General features: G+C 42.9%; 1 protein-coding gene across 2 annotated transcripts in view; it reads left to right on the forward strand.

Moving 5' to 3' along the window:
- The window catches only part of DOCK5 (dedicator of cytokinesis 5), a 232,513-nt gene that overhangs the window by 43,031 nt on the left and 167,474 nt on the right, over positions 1-22,008 (forward strand). For both annotated transcript variants that reach the window (XM_055295734.2, XM_055295735.2), the window contains exon 2: positions 14,357-14,440. In XM_055295734.2, coding sequence (XP_055151709.2) covers positions 14,357-14,440 — 84 coding nt within the window. The remainder of the gene's footprint in view (positions 1-14,356; positions 14,441-22,008) is intronic.

Here is a 22,008-nt window from a genome sequence, read left to right on the forward strand (position 1 = left end):
TTTACCTTTCTTCAGACTGGAAGAAGAAATGAGATTGAAAAGAATTTTTCATATCTTCAAATTGATCGCAACTAACTGTATCTCAAAAAGAAAATTTTATTTGGTTGCTTATATATATATATATGAAGAAGGAAAATATATCAGAGTCATTCTAACCCTCTGATATATTCATATATAATAATTCATAGACCTGAATGTTTCATTTGTTTATTTGATTGATTGATTATCATTCCTTCATTGCATAAAAGGTAATTGGTCATTTGTTTTTATTCCTCCAGTGTTTTTATTGTTTACTTTAAAAGTATAATTTAATACAGGGTAAAATTTATTATAAAGATCACTAATGTGGCCCTTGAAAAAAATGGTTCCAGCTTGCTCATCCTAGACTGCTTCTAATTCTCTATGATTTTAAGCAAGCTACTTTATTCAGATCATAGTTTTCTCATAAGTGAAAACTGCAATTGGATCTAAAATTACCTTCAATAAGAATCAGCAAGTATAGAGCCAGGGTTGGACATAAACAGTCTGAGTCCAGAGCTGGTGTGATTAAATATTATGTAATACTGCAGACCTCTTAATCTCTCAGAGATTATGTTTCTTTATCTGTAAAACGAGGACCATGAGCTCTTTTTTCTCTGCTGGTTTGCATGAGGCTCACATATAGTAATGCAGGGGTTTTGCAATGTCATCTCTGAACCAGGAGCACCAGTGGTATCTGGGAATGTGCTACAAACACACATTCTTGGGCTGGACTGCCAACCTACTGAATCAGAAACTAGGTTTGGGACCTCGCAACCTGGGTTGGAGCAAGCCTCTCACGTAATTCCGATGTGTGCTAAACGCTGTGAACCACTGGAATAATACCTATATGTAGGTTTGTGTTAACGTGCCATCAGTTATGTAAACAGATTTCCTTTTGTCATTATGATCCTCTCCTGCATACATATATAAATATCTGTCTAACTGGTTTCTGTTGTTTTAATTAAACATTGAATGCATAAAGAATATTCATACCAGGCTGGGCATGGTGACTCATGCCTGTAACTCCAGCACTTTGGGAGGCCAAAGTGGGAGGATTGCTTGAGCCCAGGAGTTTGAGATCAGCTTGGCCAACATGGTGAAACCCTGTCTCTACTAAAAATACAAAAATTAGCCAGGCATAGTGGTGCATGCCTGTAACCCCAGTTACTTGGGAGGCTGAGGCAGGAGAATCACTTGAACCTGGGAAGGGGAGGTTGCAGTGAGCCAAGATGGCGCCACTGCACTCTAGCCTGGGTGATGATGTGAGACTCCATCACAAAAATAAATAAATAAATTTACACCATTTGCGAAGAGTATGAAGAAAAACAGTAGTAAAAGTACCTACATATCCCTGTCAAATGAATTGCAAACAACATGATTCTCAGTATATTAATCCTATACTCATGCCTTTCCCTAATTGTCTGACACCTTGGCCCCGCCCTGGATGTAAACATACCCTCAAGTTAGTGTGTTTCATTTCCTCCTTTTTTTTCTGTAGTTTTATCATCCATACACATATGTATATGCAAATTCAATTCACTTAGTTTTGTAAGATTTGGTATTGTATCTAAAGGCATCATCCTGTGTATATTTTTTCTATAATTTTTTAATTCGCTCTACATTCTGTTAGTGTCATGCATGCACTCATTTTCCCTGCCATATAGAATTCTACATCTAAATATGCCATAATTTATTTCTCCATTTTCCTTTCCATGGACATTAGGGGTGATTCTCTTTTCGAAGGGCTATCACACACAGTGCTTCCGTGAACTTTCTTGTACATATTTCCCGGTACACTTGTGCAAGTGTTTCTCTGGGGCATAGTCTTCAGATTACTACACTTGCACTTCATGGGAAGAAATGCACTTTTTGTCATAACCAAGCAATTTCATATTATTTGTTGTAGTATAGAGAAATACAATGGATTCTTATACATTGACCAAAAAATTAGGCCCTGAAACCTCCCTAAAAACTCACATATTGGTTGTAGTAACTTTGTTTTTGCAAATGCCTTAAGATTTTCTGTATAGATAATCATGGTTTTGCTCATAAACACAATTTTATATTATCCTTTCTAATTAATAAGCCTTTTATTTCTTTTTCATGCCTTATTGCACTAGCTAGACCCACCCTTAAAATGTGAAATAGAGTGATTCAAGCAGGTATCTTTGCCTTGTACCTGGTATTAGAGGAGCACATTTAATATTTAACAGTTCATTATGGTGTTTGCTAGATGTGTATCATGGATGTTTTTTTCTACTTTGCTGACAGGCTTTTATTATGACTAGGGACCAGATTTTACCAAATGTCTTTTCTATGTCTATTAAGATGATCATATTTTTTTCCTTTTTTCAGCATAGTATGTTGGGTGATGTTGATACTGGAATGTTCCTTGGGTTATTTAGAGGTGTGTGTTTAGTTTTCAAATATTTTGAGAGTTCCTAAGTATCTTTCTGATACTAATTGGTAATTCAATTCCATTGTAGTCAAAGAAAATGCTTTGTATGATTTGCATCCTTTTAAATTAATTGGGACTTGTTCTGTTGCCTGATCTATGTCATTTCTGGGTCTTTTTCTAAAAGTCTGTTTTCTCCTAGCTGTGAGTAATATTTTTCTTCTTCTTCGGCTGCTTGGTAATCTTGAACCAGATGTCAGACGTGAATTTAATCCTCCTGGGAGTTTGAGCCTTGTTCTGCAATGCAGATGCAATGCAATGCAGAACAAGGCTGAGCTAGTTATTGGAAAACTTATTCAAGGTTTGCATTTAAGCTTTGTTATGCAGGACCAACACAGCCTTTATTCTGGGGCCAGTTTGGCTACATGTCTAAGTCTATTTGGGGTGCTATAACAAAGTCTCATAGACTGGGTGGCTAGTGAACAACAGAAATATATTTCTCACAGTTTTGGCAGCTCGAAGTCCAAGGTCAAGGTTCCAGCATTGTCAGGTTCTGGTGAGGGCCAACCTTCTGGGTGGCAGACTGCCAACTTATCACTGTGTCCTTGCATGGTACAGAAAGGGCAAGTGAGCTCTCTGGGGTCTTTTATAAGAGCACTAATCCCATTCTTGAGAGCTCCACCCTCATGACTTAATTACCTCCCAGAAGCCCACCTCCTAATACCTAATACTGTGGGTGTAGATTTCAACATAAACATTGAGGGGTACAGGAGACAAACATTCAGTCTGTAACACTGCACTACCGAGTACTCAGTACCCTTCTGATCTCTCAGCCCAGTACCCTCATATTCCAAGCTTTCTCTACTCTCGTTGTGGGATCTGTAAGCTGTTCTCATCCATGTGTGTGGGTTGGGAACAATGCCTCTTGCTCTTTTCCAGTGATTTTTTTCTTAGCCTCGGGTATTTTCACATGCATGCACTGACCAGTACTCAGCTAAAGACTTGGGGAACCTTCTACACATCTCTAGCACTCTCTCTGAGCAGCCCTCTTCTCTCTGGTTCTCTGCCCTGCACATTCTAGCCACCTTGACCCTCCTGAGTTCTCCACTCTCTTTCCTGGTCTCAGTGACCACTGGCTGCCTGCACAATAGCCTGGAAACCCTGTTTGAGCAGTAAGTGCAGGCAGGTGTAGACTTCACTTATCTGTTTCTCTCCTGTCAGTATCACTCCCTGCATTGCCTGCTGTTCCGTGTCTGAAAACCAACGTGTCATATACATTTTGCCTAGTTTTTAATGCTTAAAGCAGGATAATTCATCTGGTCCCTGATGGGTTGTTTCCCTGGTCCGCCTGGGCAACAAGTAGAATTGAAATATGTGTTTTTTAGATAGAAAACAAATCCCAAATTCAAACTGATATTTCCAACCCACGTCGTCCCAGAATCAGTTAATTTTTTTGATTGTGTACTTGTCTTTGATGCTGAAAGATCTTGGTTCCAAAAACATAACCAATAGTTGCTCGTTTCTGTTTCTTCTCATTTTATTCCTAACCAGAAGAGTTAGGTAAAACACCAGCTCACATTACTGATGAGGGAACAGAAGCCTGCAAAGATTGAATCACTTGCCCTAGAGTCCAGGATGGTAGTTGTTTGGCCACACTATGGAAAATATCTTCAATGGCATAGCTATAATTTTGTTCACCTTGATCTATCACTTTTCTTTCCTTTTTAAAATTCTAGATATTTTTTAGTGCTTTACTTTTTTAAAAATTTTGTTTTATTTTTAATTTTTATAAGTACATAGTAGGTGTATATATTTATGGGGTACACGAGATGTTTTGATGCAGACATGCAATGTGAAATAATCACATCAGGTCTGTCACTTTGAACTTCACACACACACGTATGTACACATGTCCTATTCTTCCATTTCCTCACTGCAATTTCAGTAGGATGTGATTCTGGCGTGTATAAATACCCAGGAAGTTGAGATTCAGTTCTAAAATCCTCCTGAGTAGGATCCAGAGGTTGAAGGAGTCAAGCCAGAGCTTGTCCTCAGACTGGCCCAGCGCTGGAAGCTGCTATTGTACTTGCATTTTTTAGGTTGATATTGTCAAAGTAATGACTTTTGTAGCCTGGTTGGGGATCATTACTTTTCTCAGTGAAATGTGTTCGTCTCATTCTTGTACATATAGAGAAGATAATCGGTGACATCCTCAACTATCATTTAAAAGTGCTTTTTCTAGATTCCACAGTAACCTCTGGCATTTATCTTCAGATTCTCTATTCCTCAGTGATGATTTCTGTCTGTAACAGAGTCTTAGCTCAACAGAGTCTTAGAAGTGACCATCTTAATCTTAGATCTGTTCACGTTTTGTTTAATAAGGATGTGTATCAAGAAGAACCTGATAAGGAGACTTTATTTGCTTTGGAAAAGATGTTCTGGCTGGGTAGTGAGCTATTTTCCTTCATCATTAAAGACTGCAATAGTTGCTGTCAGATTTTTTTCTGTTTTACTTTTTCCTATTTTGCTTAATAAGGAAGATATTCATTGAGAAAAATGGAGGCTAATAGAACTATAGGCATGAATAACATTAGCATGTGTACCTTTGATATTATATACAGCCTGTGGGTCCTGTGGTGAGTACATGACTGAGGCCATCTTTAGTATGCTGGATAACACCCGGTTCCTCATTGAATTGTTGCAGAAATGCTTGGAAGGGGCAGCGAGAAATGGTGAATGTATTAAAATATTCCCTGTGCCTGGTGCTGTTTCTTAAAGGAGCTCTGTATTTAGCCACCTGCAGTAAAATGGCTTTGCTCTAATCAAAGATATCTGCATTTCATTGTCCATCAACCATTGCCTTGGAAGTACCATTGAGGCTGATTTGTTCTGTGACCTCTCCAGTCCTTCCTGATTCACTGTTTTCATTGACCGACTCCCACTGGTTTATTGATGAGGGGATAGTGTCCATCTTTGAGGATGTAGGTGTCACCATGCCCTGAATGGGAAGCTGGACACGGTGAGAAAGGGGAAGGAGTGGAGGGAAGGAGACTGCTCTTTACTCACTGTCTGCCAGGTGTTAGTCATCATTCTGGCCCTACACAAATTCTCCTTTTTAGACCTCACAAAACCATAGGAAGAATGTACTGTTGCCTCCCTTTTTCAGATGAGGAAGCTGTGGGAAAAAACTCCTCATGATTATATACCATAGACTTTTTGTTCTATAATTTTGTTTTTGTTTGTTTGTTTGCTTGAGACAGGGTCTTGCTCTGTCATCTAGATAGTGCAGTGGTACAATCTCAGCTCACTGTAGCCTCAACTGGTATAATCTCAGCTCACTGTAGCCTCAACCTCCCAGGCTCAAGCGGTCCTCCCACCTCACCCTCTCGGATAGCTGGGACCATAGGCACACACCATTATGCCTGGCTAATTTTTATTATTTTTTGAGACAGGGTCTCCCTATGTTGCCCAGGCTGGTCTCCAACTCCTGAGGTCAAGCAATCCTCCCACTCAGCCTCCCGAAATGCTGGGATTACAGGCGTGAGCCACTATGCTGGGCCCTTGTTCTGTAATTTCGAATTGCCTTGTTTCTGCTTTCCTGCTGTAAGCATTTCATGTAAATTTAATCTCATATTCATGTAAATGATGTGGCTTCTAAGTCATCACTAGCTGCCAGTGAGGCAATCAAGAAACAATATTTGAGTTTATATCTGAGAAATATCCCTCCAGTTCAAGATATTTATCTATTTCCTTCACAAATATATATAATCTTTAAGATAGAGATTTTTTTCTTTTCCTTTCTTTTCTTTTCTTTTCTTTTTTTTTTTTTTGAAACAGAGTCTCACTGTCGTGCAGGCTGGAGTGTAGTGGCACGATCTCAGCTCACTGCAACCTCCACCTCCTGGATTCAAGCGATTCTCATGCCTCAGCCTCCCGAGTAGCTAGGATAACAGGTGCGTGCCGCCATGCCTGTCTAATTTTTATATTTTAGTAGAGACTGGGTTTTACCATGTTGGCCAGGCTGGTCTTGACCTCCTGGCCTCAAGTGAGCCACCTGCCTTGGCGTCCCAAAATGCTGGAATTACAGACATGAGCCACTGCACCTGGACAAGATAGAGATTTCTAAATAGTAATCAATACATTGATTATGAAATCCTCTCTTCTCCTAAACTATCTAGAAAATGAAGTTAAGAATCCTGTAAGAGCTGGCCGGGCGCGGTGGCTCATGCTTGTAATCCCAGCACTTTGGGAGGCCTAGGCGGGCGGATCACGAGGTCAGGAGATCGAGACCACGGTGAAACCCCGTCTCTACTAAAAATACAAAAAATTAGCCGGGTGTGGTGGCGGGCGCCTGTAGTCCCAGCTACTCGGAGAGGCTGAGGCAGGAGAATGGGGTGAACCCGGGAGGCGGAGCTTGCAGTGAGCCGAGATTGCGCCACTGCATTCCAGCCTGGGTGACAGAGCGAGACTCTGTCTCAAAAAAAAAACACGAAAAACAAAACAAAACAGAAAAAGAATCCTGTAAGAGCCTGGTCTTATAGAGTACTGTTGGTGAGAAATAGAGCTGATGTCCTAACCTGATAGCCTCTGTCCCGGATAGATCTGAGCAGAGAGGTGGCGTGATGGTCATCTCATTGTAGAAAGACTGATTTGGAACCTACTTGTAATTATCATCCTAAAAGCACAGATTTGACTTCTTGATGTTATGCCTATTATTGAATATGATTTTCTGTTCCTTATAGTACAGTGTAATTAAAGAGCATAAGAAAATGAAATCTGTTTGGCCTTCTTGGATATCACTGCAGGAAAGCCAAGATGAAGATCAAAGATGAGTTGTGCCTCTTTAGTTTTTATAGAATGCATATCTGAAACTAGGCAGATCAAGATGATAATGGAAAAGAAGAATTGTAACCATCTTTTTTTTTTTTTTTTTTTTTTGAAACAAGAGTCTCACTCTGTTGCCCAGGCTGGAGTGCAGTGGTGCCACACCGGCTCACTGCAACCTCCGCCTCCCAGGTTCAAGCGATTCTCCTGCCTCAGCCTTCTGAGTAGCTGGGATTACAGGCATGAGCCACCACACCCAGCTAATTTTTTTTTTTTGTATTTTTAGTAGAGATGGGGTTTTACCATGTTGGCCAAGCTGGTCTCAAACTCCTGACCTCAACTTATCCACCTGCCTTGGCCTCCCAAAGTTCTGGGATTACAGGCATAAGCCACTGCGCCTGGCCATAATCATCTTTGGAATATTATGAATGATGTATGCTTCCAATTGGTATCTCATTCTGTGTTTGCTGGATCTTTCTTTTGTAGATTCTATCAAGTGACTAATAGAAAATATAATGTGGCTATTCTTCAGGGGATTGTAATTTGAGGATTCATGTAATAATCTCATTCATCAGAAATATTCATTACTTGGCCGGGCTGGATGTCCCATGCCTGTAATCTGAGCACTTTGGGAGGCCAAGGTAGGTGGATCACATGAGCCCAGGAGTTCGAGACCAGCCTGTCCAACATGGTGAAACTTTGTCTCTACAAAAAAAGTTTAAAAATTAGCCGGGTGTGGTGGCACATGCCTGTAGTCCTAGGTACCTGGGCGGGGGGATGAGGCAGGAGGATCACCAGAGCCTAGGGAGGTCAAGGCTACAGTGACCCGTGATTGTACCACTGTACTCTGGCCTGGTTGATAGAGTAAGTCCCTGTCTCAAAAAGATAAAAAATAAACATAAAAAAAGAAATATTTATTATTTACTAGCCTGCAGACTTTCCATTGTCAAAACTGATCACTCAGTTTGCAGCCAGTAAGTCTGTTCTGTTGGTTTCTTATTGCATAATCCCAGGACTTCAGTTTTCTTCTCTCATGTAAGCCTGGTTTAAAAGAAAGAGCCAAATCAGAGATTCAGTAAAATGCAAACTATTTTGTCTTGTCTACTTGGCTCTGCAAAATTATACTTTCCTGTTATAAACAGTAAGCTGCTTAGGGAAGAATTCCAGCAATTTGTCTTTCCCAATGCTGTTCATGGCAGCCAGCGAGGCAACGTATGTACAGCAACTCCCGGTTCTTGTTTAATTTCCTCAGTCAAAACAAGAGATTGTGGTGGTGCCTGCCGGTTCAAAAATGGCACATATTTCTTTTGCCTCTTCTCATTACCCCGTGAATCAGAAGACGTTAGAGCCAGAGGGCTCTTTATAGGCAAGGCCTAGGATTAGTAGCTCATTCAAGGTCATGCATTGTGTAAGCGGTAGAGTCTTGAATCCGTTTTGATTACCCTGAGGTTTTTCTTGGTTTCCCATTTCTCTAGCTTTCTCTATAACAGTTATTCGTGTTCTAGAAAGAAACTATGGGCCCACTAAGTGCATTAGTTGTACTCTCATTCTTGAAATAGCATCAGACTAGCGGACAATGTGATCACCAGTCACTGATGTGTATGATGAGAAAGCTTGGTTTGGGAAGTAGGATGGTTATTTAAAAAGAGAAATCTAGGCTCTTTTCTTTGTTTCTGGGCTATTCCAGGGCATATCTTCACAATTATGGACTGGTTTGGTCAAATGTGATGAACAGACCAGCTTTATAACAGCTTCGCTGCTTGCAAGCTGGATTTAACCCTTCTGAGTCTCAGCTTCCCCATTAAATAATGTGACACCTTTCATCCACTCTATACAATTATTAAGATATATATGAAAGTAAACTATGAAATACACTGGAAATATGAGGTATATTAAGATATGGAGGGCATACTACCAAACCCAAGAGTTAGAATGAATAGATGATGGCGTTGATTGGAAATCTTGTTTGTGCTTTTGCCCAGAGACATGAAACAGATTGTACAAACATCCTCTAAGCGGTGAATTTTCACTCCAGTGAAAGGCATTGTTGAAGGGATGTGCTTCTAACATGAATCTCTTTGAAAGGTTAGGTTGGAGAGGCAGATTCTCTCTTGTGAGAAACCAAATGGGTGGAGAAGTGATTTCGGTAACCCTTTCTTGAGTGGTGGGAAACCACAGCCTCTGCTCTGGAGGAAAGCAGAAGTGTGTTTGAGTTTGGGGAAGAAGTGGTGAATAACTGAACTTTTTGATGGATTTTATAGAAGGGATAAAAATATGTGTTTTTAAAATATATTATTTTCTGACATCATTATTATACCTTGAGTACTTTCTTTGGGACTAAGCCTGTGCCTTGTAATGAGAAAGACACAAAAGTAATGTGTAACGAGGACCCCAGTCATAGGGATTTCCTTCCAATTGATGGCAGACAATTACACAAGATTGTCTGTGATTAAAAACCCAAACTGCGCTAGAAGGGAAAATTGTTGTGGAATGTCAGAGAAGAAGGAGATCCACGCAGGTAATCGGGAGCTAGTAGCCATTTGTTGAATTGCATTGTGGATGTGAGATTTGGATTGTTACAAAGTCAAGACAGGCCCTTGTTCTAGGCAGAAACAAACCATGGACTGAGCTCAGAATTTAGGGGAGAACATAGGAGTCTTCACTGGAGAGTGGGTTGGAATTTCGCAGATAGTGGAGACAAAGACAGATAGTTACCGGCTGGGACAATTTTGGAGGTATTTTGGGTCAGGCTTAGAGATCTAGGTTTTAAGCAAACCGGTCTTTGGTGTGTGTGTGTGTGTGTGTGTGTGTGTGTGTGTGTGTGTGTTTCCAGCAGTCCTTGGTAGGTGTTTGTGTTTGGAGCTTCCAGTGCAAGGTGCTGCCTTTGAGAACTTCTGCTTACTTTTCCAATGACTAGAACCAGGAAGAGGTGAAGCTTGGTCATTACACAATGCATCGTGACTCAGTGACCTCACTACTTCCTGTTTTCATTTGAGAAGGGGGCCAATGGAAGGGACCATTTCAGTACAAGGCCATGAATAGGGACTAGGAGATGTCAAGGATGTGAGGTCTGCCAAACTAGCAGGCAGAGCATTCGTGTAAACCAGCAGACGAATGAAGGAGTTGAACTCCAGTGGAATAGCAGCGGTGGCCCAGTGACCCATGAGAAAGTCTAGGAATTGGGAATTACTCCTACTTCTGAATTGCGTGCGATTTCTCCTAACCTATGTCACCAGCCAATCCTGGTTGTGAATTCATAGCCTAGTCCATAAGCTCAATAGTAAAATAAATTCCAACATACTTTGTCCAGGCTTCTGTGCCAGGAGTGCAGGAGAGCCCTACCTGGATGACTTCCTTCATCAAGGAGAGGCCACTGAAAAACAGGTGTGCTCCTTCCTGCTCACTGATAGGTTGACTGTGATGTAAGCCAAGCTGCAGGTGCAGGGTGCACTGCAGGCCCAGGGAAGAGCTGGGAAGAGCCAGGAAGACCCGCCACTGGCAATGTCAAGGATGCCTTTCTTCCCTGTGGGATATACTGATGGATTGAGTGACTATCCATTCATCAGTGTGGATGGCCACTCATCAGGCCTGCAGAGATGGGAGCCTTATGGGTTCCTTGGATTGTCAAGTCCATGGCTAGAGATGAATCTCTAAGTGGGTTCTTTTTTCCTGGAAAGATGTAGTTCCCTCATCAGTAGAGTGAGGATAAGAAGTAAATCTACTTAAAAAAAAAAAAAAAGCTTCCGTCAAGTGTAATTTACATACCATAAAATCTACCCATTTTAAGCATATAATTTACTGATTTTTAGTAAATTTACAGAGTTGTGTAAATATCACCACAACCCAGTTTTAGGATGTTTTCATCTCCCCAAGAAGCTCCTTAGGGCCTTTTGTGGTCAATCACCATTCCCTCCTCACAGCCTCAGGCAACCAATAATCTCCTATATTGCCTTTGATAGATTTGCTTAGTTCTGGACATTTTGAATAAATGGTGTCATAAACTATGTGGTCTTTTGCATCTGGCTTCTTTCCTTTAGTGTGATGTTTTGAGGTTCATTTGTGTTGCAGTATGTGTCTGTATTCCATTTCTTTTCATTGCTGCATAGTATTCCATTGCATGGATATACCATACTTCATGTATCCTTTCATCAGTTAATAAATTATTTCCATTTTTTAGGTTATTGTGAATAATGCTACTATAGTGGATTTCAGTGGCTGCTGTGACAAATTATACATCTGATGTCTCAAGACAGTGGGGGTTTATTCTCTCACAGTTCTGGAGATGGGAGTTAGGAAGTCAAGGTGCAAACAGGGCTGTGCTCCCTCTGGAGGCCCTCGGGGAGATTCCATTCCTTGCTTCTTCCAGCTTCTGGTGGATACTGGCCTTCTCTGACTTGCGGTCACATCAGTTCAATCTCAGCCTCCATCTGCACGTCGCTTTCTCTCCAGTGTGTCTCTCAGCTCTCTCTCTCTCTTGCAAAGATATATGTGATGCATTTAAGGCCACCCTGATAATTCAGGGAAGACCACTCCTCTCAAAATCCTTATCATTGGTCATTAGAAAAATGCAAATAAAAACCACAATGAGATACCATCTCGTGCCAGTTAGAATGGCGATCATTAAAAAGTCAGGAGGCCAGGCGTGGTGGCTCACGCCTGTAATCCCAGCACTTTGGGAGGCTGAGGCGGGTGGATCACAAGGTTAGGAGATCAAGACCATCCTGGCTAACATGGTGAAACCCCATCTCTACTAAAAATACAAAAAAAATTAGCTGGGCGTGGTGGTGGGCGCCTGTAGTCCCAGCTACTGGGGAGGCTGAGGCAGGAGAATGGTGTGAACTCGGGAGATGGAGGTTACAGTGAGCCGAGATCACTCCACTGCACTCCAGCCTGGGCAACAGAGCGAGACTCCATCTCAAAAAAAAAAAAAAAAAAAATGTCAGGAAACAACAGATGCTGGAGAGGATGTGGAGAAATAGGAACGTTTTTACACTGTTGTTGGGACTGTAAACTAGTTCAATCATTGTGGAAGACAGTGTGGCGATTCCTCAAGGATCTAGGACCAGAAATACCAGTTGATCCAGCAATCCCATTACTGGGTATATACCCAAAGGATTATAAATCATGCTACTATAAAGACACATGCACATGTATTTTTATTGTGGCACAATAGCAAAGACTTGGAACCAACCCAATTGCCAATCAATGATAGACTGGATAAAGAAAATGTGGTATATGTACACCATGGAATACTATGCAACCATAAAAAAGGATGAGTTCATGTCCTTTCCAGGGACATGGGTGAAGCTGGAAACCATCATCCTCAGCAAAGTAACACAGGAACAGAAAACCAAACACCACATGTTCTCACTCATAAGTGGGAGTTGAACAATGAGAACACAAGGACACAGGGAGGGGAACATCACACACTGGGGCCTGTTGGTGGGTGGGGGTCTAGGGGAGGGATAGCATTAGAAGAAATACCTAATGTAGATGATGGGTTGATGGGTTCAGCAAACCACCATGGCACGTGTATACCTATGTAACAAACCTGCACGTTCTGCACATGTATCCCAGAGCTTAAAGAATAATTTTTTAAAAATCCTTAACTTAATCAACTCTTTTGCCTTACAGGGTAACATACACAGGTTCCAGGGATTTGATGTGGAGTTCTCTTGGCGGGGGAGGGGGGGCACCTTTACAGCCCACCACCGCAGCTCTGAACATTCACGTAAGGTTCTTATGTAGACACATGGCTTCATTTCTCTTTGTAGGTACCTAGGAATGGATTGCTAGGACCTATGGTAAATTTATGTTTAACTTTTTGCGAAGTTGCCCAACTGTTTTCAGAAGGGGCTGTATCATTTTACATTCCTACCAGCAATGCAAGAGAGTTCTAGTTTCTCCACATTCTTGCCATTTGTCTGCCTTTTCTTTTTTCTTTATCATAGCCATTCTAGTGGGTGTGGAGTGGTATCTCACTGTGGTTTTAATGTGTATTTTCTGATGACTAATAGTGTCGAACATCTCTTCATGTGTCTGTTAGCTATTCATACATAATTTTTGGCAAAATATCTATTCAGAGCTCTGGCCTTTCTTAAAATTGGGTTGGCTTCTTTTTTTTGAGTTATGAGTTAAGTCTATCAGTTTTCACAACCTAGCCCAGCCATTGCCAGCCCTAAAGACTGTGGTGGCTGAGGTCGCCTTGATTAGGAAGTGCTGCAGTAACCCAGTTGCCCAGGGTGCCTTGGGCTAGGGCCAGGCACCATCGTTGCACCGTGCCCTGTGTCAGTTTGTCACTGGAGGGTGGATGGGCCTCACAGGTGGCCTTTTGCCATCAGATACTGTGTCATGGAAGCCACGACATGGCTCGCCTGTGTCCTAGAGATCATCAGTTCCGTGTTCTTGCAGGCTGGCTGTTGTCTGATGAACAAGGGCAGTGACTAACAGAATCCCACAATATATTCTCATGGTAACCGGATTGTTTCTTTGCTAACACTTATCACAACTTTAACTAGTTATTTCTGTGATTATATATTTGATATCTTTCTTCCTTCCACTCAACTGTTAAGTTCCCTGGGGACAGGGGCCATGTCCATGTGATTTGCCCCTCTATAAATAGTCTCTAACACAGTTCGTGATATGTAGCAGGCAACTGATCAATATTTGTTGGATGGGGGAAATGAGGATCCATTCTCTGCTTTACAATGGGCGATTCACATGAAATTATTAAATAGAGAGTTGTTTGTTGACCAAATTGTTCACTGTGACATGCATTCTTTTTTTTTTTCGAGACGGAGTCTCATTTTATCACCCAGGCTGGCATGCAGTGGCGTGATCTCGGCTCACTGCAATCTCTGCTGCCTGGGTTCAAGCAGTTCTCCTGCCTCAGCCTCCCAAGTAGCTGAGATTACAGGCACTTGCCACTACACCCAGCTGATTTTTGTATTTTTAGTAGAGATGGGGTTTCACCATCTTGGTCAGGCTGGTCTTGAACTCCTGACCTCGTGATCCACCCGCCTTGCCCTCCCAAAGTGCTGAGATTATAGGCGTGAGCCACCGCGCCCAGCCAAGTGACATGCATTCTAATTTCCCTTTTTTATTTCTCATTTCCAGCGATCTATAACTACAATGCTTCTCAAGATGTGGAGCTCTCCTTGCAGATCGGTGACACAGTTCACATCCTGGAGATGTACGAGGGTAAGTCTGGCTGGCCTTCTGCCAAATGAGGGCAAGGGAAAAACAGTGTAAGTTACTTATTAAAAAGGCACTTAGAGTAAACATCAACATGCTTGACTTCCTGAAACAGTGCTAGTAAAAATTCAGGAAGTACTTGGGTGACACAATTTTGAACAGATACACGAGCACAAACTTGCACAGACACCAGGGTGAAAGCTCATGCATATGTGAAGGGTGCTGGTGTGGCCAGGCCACTTGGGCACAGAAGGATCAGTGACAGAGCTGGCTCGCGAGGAGACACTTGGGATGTTGGGCTGGCAGTAGCTCAAAGGAAGCACTGCTGATTAAGGGTCTCTTTCTGTTCAGCACTAAATGTTCCCAGGTTGGGGGAGAAATGAGGGAGAGTCTTTCTGTTGTTGCTGAGATTCTGTTAGAAAATTAGGTCATGACTGCAGCAGGTCCAGAAAGCCTGATTGTATATTTCCTTCAACTAGGTCAGGCGAGGGCTGTGGTTCCGTTAACCTGTTAGTGGGCTGTGGGACAGTACATAGGACTGCCTATTTGTCTGCCAAGCATTGGTCATGTCTGTACCCAGTCCACCACAGGCTTCCAACTTCAGCTCAGGTTCTCTAAATACTAGAAGAAGTCTTCATATATCCACATTTTTAATCCAAACCTCCAGAGCACAACAAAAGCGTAGCCAGGCCACTGAAGTAGAGGACCAAACCAAGAACAACTTTTAGGGTCCAGTTATTCTCTCAGAAGGTTAGGGTACAAATGAGGTGGAAGTTAGGCAGATTTGACAGGGACCATGCATTTTCCAGGTCTAGCCCCCATGTAAACCCTTGTGATGGTGAAACGGCAGAGATGGTCCGCTGGGACCCCATGCGGGTTCCTAGGGTGGGACAGGATGACACAGGATGAGAAAGAGGAGATGGGAAGGCAGGAGGAAAGGAAGCAGGATTTGGCCATAGAACAGCTAAATTATCCTCCTGGTTGCATGGAAGACTCTGCTATTACTGCCGCCTCCCTTTAGTTTTTGGCAGAGGGCTGGGGTTTCACATTATCCTTTTCCCTTCCACACAACTCGGTGTAATCATGTAGCTCCCAGGGGCAGAGAGAAGACTGAGAGGGCTGTGTGAACTCTTCCCTTTCTCTTTCTACTGCTTATTCTCACCATCTCAGGCCCAGCCAAAGCATCAATTCAAAGTCTCCAAGACACTAGGGCAGTCGCCTTATCTTTTCCAGAATCCTTTGCTTATGGAAACCACAGGTCTTCCCATCTTTTTATTTATTTATTTATTTTTTGAGACGGAGTCTCGCTCTGTCGCCCATGCTGGAATGCAGTGGCGTGATCTCAGCTCACTGCAAGCTCCTCCTCCCGGGTTCACGCCATTCTCCTGCCTCAGCCTCCCGAGTAGCTGGGACTACAGGCGCCCGCCACCACACCTGGCTAATTTTTTGTATTCTTAGTAGAGACGGGGTTTCACCGTGTTAGCCAGGATGTTCTCATCTCCTGACCTCGTGATCCACCCGCCTCGGCCTCCCAAAGTGCTGGGATTACAGGTGTGAGCCACCGAGCCTGGCCTACAGCTCTTCCAATCTTATCAGCTCACACCTCTTTTGTCAGGAGGCCAGGTTAATTCACTTTGTCTAGCCTCAATGGATGCACATTTTCCTATTGTGCAGGTAAAAAGCATATGTTCAATTTTTCTAACTCTTCCATGTGGGCTTGGAAAGAATGTATATTCAAGGATCATTGGGTGCAAAGTTCTTTTTTTTTTTTTGAGGTGGGGTCTCACTCTGTTGTCCAGGCTGGAGTGCAGTGGCGCGATCTCAGCTCACTGCAACCTCCACGGCATGTCCCCAGTTAAGCGATTCTCATGCCTCAGCCTCGTGAGTAGCTGAGATTAATTTTTGTATTTTTAATAGAGACGGGGTTTCACCATGTTGGCCAGGCTGGTCTTGAACTCCCAAGCTCAGGTGATAGCCCCATCTCAGCCTCCCCAAGTGCTGGGATTACAGGTGTGAGCCACCATGCCTGGCGGCAAAGTTCTATATATGATAATTAAGTTCTAATTTCTGAGTCATTTTTCAGGTTTGCTATATGCTAACTTTTTTTTCCTGCTTTTTCTGTTACTGATAGAACTGTGTTAACTCTTCCACCGTGATTGTAGTTTGTGTCTCTTTACGGTGATGTCAGCTGTTTGCTTTATGCATTCTGATACTTGTTTTTAGGTGCCTGCTATTTTAGAATTGTTGTGTTAAACAGTTCTAACTTTTAATTCCTATTTATTAAACCTTTAACATTGTCTTAATCTATAGTAACACGCTGTGTTTTACTCTATGTTGTGTAAAATTGCAGCCAACTCACTGGCAAGTCCCAGGACTTCAATTTTTGTCCTCCTGGCTCCACAAGGCCATCAGAAATGCTGCTCAGCTTCTCAGCCACTCAGGAATCCTTTCTTTTTGTTGTTTTTTTTTTTTTTTTTTTTTTTTTTTTTTTTTTGAGACAGAGTCTCGCTCTATCGCCCAGGCTAGAGTGCAGTGGCTCAATCTTGGCTCACTGCAATCTCTGCCTCCCGAGTTCAAGCGATTTTCCTACCTCAGCCTCCTGAGTAGCTGAGATTACAGGCACCCACCACCACGCCCGGCTAATTTTTGTATTTTTAGTAGAGATGGGGTTTCCCTATGTTGGCCAGGCTGGTCTCCTGGCCAACTCCTGACCTCAGGTGATCTACCTGCCTTGGCCTCCCAAAGTGTTGGGATTACAGGCATGAGCCACTGCACCTGGTCAGGAATTCTTTCTTAAATCAGCAGATGGATGCCCCAAGCGGAAAGCAGCCCCAGATGCTGGGCTGGTCTTTTTAGGTTTTGGTCTTTTTCAGATTTTGACCTGGTAATTCCTCACTGCCATGTTAGTTTGTGTGTGTGTGTGTGTGTGTGTGTGTGGCGGGGGCAGGGTGGGGCAGTGTATATATTTGTGTGTGTTGTTTTGTCAGGCTTTTCTAATTGTCCTACAGAGTGTGGGATGGAAGAATGGAGACTTGGTCTGAAATAAAGTAGGTAATGTCATTTATTTTTTGTTTTTTTTCTTTGAGATAGGGCCTTGCTCTGTCACCCTAGCTGGAGTACAGTAGTGTGATCATAACTCACTGCAGCCTTGAGCTCCTGGGCTCAAGCTATCGTCTTGCCTCAGCCTCCCAAGTAGCTGGGATTATAGGCATGTGCCACCACGCCCAGCTAATTTATTTATTTATTTTAATGGAGACAAGGTCTCACCAAGTTGCTCAGGCTGATCCCAAACTCCTGGCCTCAAATGATCCTTCTGCCTCAGCCTTCTAAAGTGTTGGGATTGTAGGCATGAGCCATAGCACCTGGCTCAGTTGATACCTTTAAAATATATCTTCGAAGTTTTTTTTCACTTTTATGTGACCTCAGTGTATTTCTAAGAAATAGCTAATTGAAACACTTTGTCCTGTTAGGGTTCATATCAATAGTAATTTTAAGGATGAGTGCAGTGGCTCACTCCTGTAATCCCAGCACTTTGGTAGGCTGAGATGGGAGGATCCCTTGAGGCCTAGAGTTCAAGACCAGCCTGGGTAACATAGTGAGATCTCATCTCTACAAAAAATTTAAAACTTAGCCAAGCATGGTGACATGTACCTGTAGTCTCAGCTACTTGGAAGGCTAAGGTGGGAGGATTGCTTGAGCCTGGGAGGCAGAGGCTGCAGTGAGCTGACCACACCACTGCACTCCAGCCTGGGCAACAGAGTGAGACCCTGTCTCAAAAAGAAAAAAAAAAGTACTTTTAAGTGTGCTCACTATTTGTACTTTACCAAGAGTTCTCCAGTTGGCCTATAAACATTCCTCAAGACAGAATCCCTATGGACCAAGCTAAGGGGGTCACTGAGCTTAGTTGAATATAAATATAAACACAGATACATTCATTTCAAATACCATGAACTTGAGTCCAAACAGTCCAAAACCCACAGTGCTTCTAGTATATTACGGCTCACACTACGATATGCTTGTAGGATGTGCTAGCCCATTTGACAGTCACACAAAAATGGTTAATTTCTTCAGTTATAATGATCCGGATGCTATAGTCCTGCCAGCAAGAAACCGCTCTTAATTGCTACCATAACATTTTTGCTGCATCAGCCGTAGAACTTTTTCATCTCAAAGGACGTCAGTGCCTGTTCTTTAAAAGTAAGCACATGTCAAGGTGTGAAGGGGAGGGAGATTGAGAACACTTGAGCCTGCACTGTGAGCTTACCGAGTTCATTAACCACCAACTGGCAGGTCAGCTTGACAGGGAGATTACTATATTGGATTATATTTTTCAATAGTGTTTATTTTCTGGGATTAATTTTTAAAATCGTGCCTACCTTGCCAGATGTCCCATGATAGGTCCTTGTATCTGCTAAGCACTTAGAGTTCTTGGCTTGATTCTCAAATTCCTTTATTATTTAAGGCAGCTTGAGGCAAGGACAGGAGTGCTTTGCAAACATGAAACGCGATGGGAATGCTGAGTAATCTCTTGTCTTCTGCCCCTCCTCTCCTAGTCCCTCTTAACTTTAGAAAAATAAACACAATGAAAACACCAACAGTCCTGCTGGGCGGAACTGAAGGGTGACACTGGCACCGCATTGTGGCCCCAGGATTCGTGTCTTCCACCTTCCTGTCGGAGCTGACTTCGGGGCACTCCCTCTGCACTCTGCCCCACCCTGCCCTCGAGATGTCTGCATACCAGATCTGTGTGTGTTTTTCCAGCATGGACATGAATCCACCCAGACATGAAACATTTTTTCTGCCCACCGCCCAAGACAGAACACTATTTCTGATTCTCCTTTTTCTGTTTCCTGCCTTGTGGTTGGCTGAAAAATTTCAGAAAGTATTGGCTCCTTGAAGGCAAAGCCTGCTCCTCCTTCATCTGCACAGCCTGTGCCTCCCTAGCTCCTGGTATACGGCAGGTGCTCAGCAACAATCTATTGAATGATGAAGGTTAAATAGGAGACCAAGGCAAGCTGGTGTAGAGAGTAAGGGGGTCAGGGGTCACCTCCACAAAACCCTGGATATTACAAGGCAGAGGTGCTGTTCCTTCTCTATGAGGGAAATACAGGGGGTGCTAATGTTTTTCGGTCCTCTGCAATTATAGGAGGATTTAGTCATTGCTGAAGTTTTTGTTTTTATTTTATCTTTTTTTTAGAGACAGGGTCTTGCTGTCCCCCAGGCTGGAATGCCGTAGCATAATAACAGCTCACTGTAGCCTTGGCCTTTCGGACTCAAGGGATGCTCCTGCTTCAGCCTCTTGAGTAGCTGAGACTACTGGTACATGCCACCGTGCCTGGCTGATGTTTTTAATTTTTTAGGAGAGATGAAGCCTTGCTGTGTTGCCCTGGCTGGTCTGGAACTCCCAGCCTTTAGCGATCCTTCCACCTCGGCCTCCCAGAGTATAGGGATTACAGGCGTGAGCCATCGTGCCTGGCCTTGTGGGTTTTTTTGTTTGTTTTTAAATAACAGCTTTCTTGAGATATAATTCAAATACCAATCAATTTACTTATTTAAAGTATACAATTCAATGGATATTTACTAAGTTCACTAGTAAAGAAGGGTTGGGCAAATATCATCACTTATCTACTTTCAGAACACTTTCATCATCCCATAAAGAAGCTCTGTACCCATTGGTAGTCATGCCTCCCCTGGCTCTAGGCAGCTTCAAATTCATTTCATATAAGTGGAATCACACAATATGTGGTCTTTTGTGACTGGCTGCCTTCATTTGGTGTCAGGACTTCATCTCTATCTTCATCTCTCTCGCCCTCTCTCTCTCTCTCTCTTTTTTTTTTTTTTTTTTAAAGAGATGGGTCTTGCTCTGTTGCTCAGGCTGGAGTGCAGTGGCATGATCATGGCTCACTGCAGCCTTGACCTCCTGGGCTCAAGGAATCCTCCTATTCCAGCCTCCCAGGTAGCTGGGACTATAGGTGCACACCACTACACCCAGCTAAATTTTTATTCTTTGTTGAGACAGGGTCTCACTATGTTGCTGAGGTTGGTCTCGAAATCCTGGGCTCAGGCGGTTCTGCCTTGGCCTCCCAAGGGCCAAGTGTCCCAATGTGTTGGGATTACAGGCATGAGCCACTGCACCCGGCCCAACTTCATCTCTTTTCATTGGTGAGTAATATGTATTGTGTAGGTACATTATATTTTATTCATTCATCAGTTGATGGACACTTGGGTCGTTTAGATGTTTCAGCTACTGTGAATAATACTGCTGCAAACATTTGCGTGCAAGTTTTTATGTGGACATATGTTTTCATCTCTCTTGGGTAGGTACCTAGGAGTGGAATTGCTGGGTCATAGGGTAACTCAATGTTTAATGTTTTGAGGAACTGCCAGACTGATTGAGCTTTGGCTCCAAAACAGGCGACCAGAGTCCAGATGAGCGAGCTTCTATCCATCATCTTTTTTCACTCATTTAACTCTCTGGCCTTGCCCCTGAACTTCATTTGTTGCTAAATGAAGGAAAGAAGCAGAACTGACTGAGAAACTATCTACTGCTCATCCATTACAGGTCTCCAGGAATTATTTGTCTTTAGAGACTTTATCAGGAAACAGAATTCCTTAAGGACTGAAGCGCGTGTTCTTGCCTTTCTTCATCTTTGGCACTGGCCTGCCCACAGTCATTTCTGCGTCTTTGCTTCTTTTACTGTGGAATGTATTTGGCAGCGATACAAATACAGTTCACCCCATGTATTTGGGGTGAATGTTCCTTTCCACCCCAGATCCATGGCAGAAAGTGCACTGACTTCTGGAGATGCCCGGCCGTGAGGTCATTTATTCATTCAACATTATTTGCTGAGCACCAAGTATGTGCCAAGTACATTTATTGAGCATGAGAGATGTTCTGGGTACTCTCTGGTCTCTTAAGTGGCAAAATGCAGGTTCCTGCTCTCATAGGGTTTACATTGGAGGGATAGACAAAAACAAGTAAACAAAGTAAGTAAACAGAACAATTCAGATATGTGCTTACAAATGCTATGGGGAGAAGAGGATGATGTTGCAGAGGCCAGAGGTGGAGGACAGCGATGGTGAGGGAGAAGGAAGACTACTATAGGTTAGGTGGTTTTGTCCTTGTCTAGGTTGACTGTCCCTGGGCAAGATATTGCAGCCGTCTTTGTGACAAGGACATTTCATCTAAATTGGAGTCACTTTTTGAGTCTAGAGTGATCAAATGTAAGTGCTTTGAAAAGCGTACAGTACCTTGTATGTGTCAGGTTTCAGCATCTGTTACCATGGAGCTCCCCTCTCCTGTGATTAACCTCGCTCCAGTCACAAGTGGTTTTAGGCCTGGAGTCTGAGGTTCCTCTAGTGCTGGTTTCCTGTGTTTAATTCGTATGCATAGATTAACTCTTTTTCTGCTCCATAAACCACTCACAAGCTCATGAGAAAGGGTGGCTGGTGTGCTGGTGTTAGCAGTGATTTCTGGGGTAAATACAACACAATTGACCACTGTTGGAACAAACACAATGAGATGTCTCAAAGGTGAGCTGAACTGTACAGAGGCAGGCAGGCACAGCACATAT

The sequence above is a fragment of the Symphalangus syndactylus genome, chromosome 10 (genome assembly GCF_028878055.3).
Source record: "Symphalangus syndactylus isolate Jambi chromosome 10, NHGRI_mSymSyn1-v2.1_pri, whole genome shotgun sequence".
NCBI classification, from domain to species: Eukaryota; Metazoa; Chordata; class Mammalia; order Primates; family Hylobatidae; genus Symphalangus; species Symphalangus syndactylus.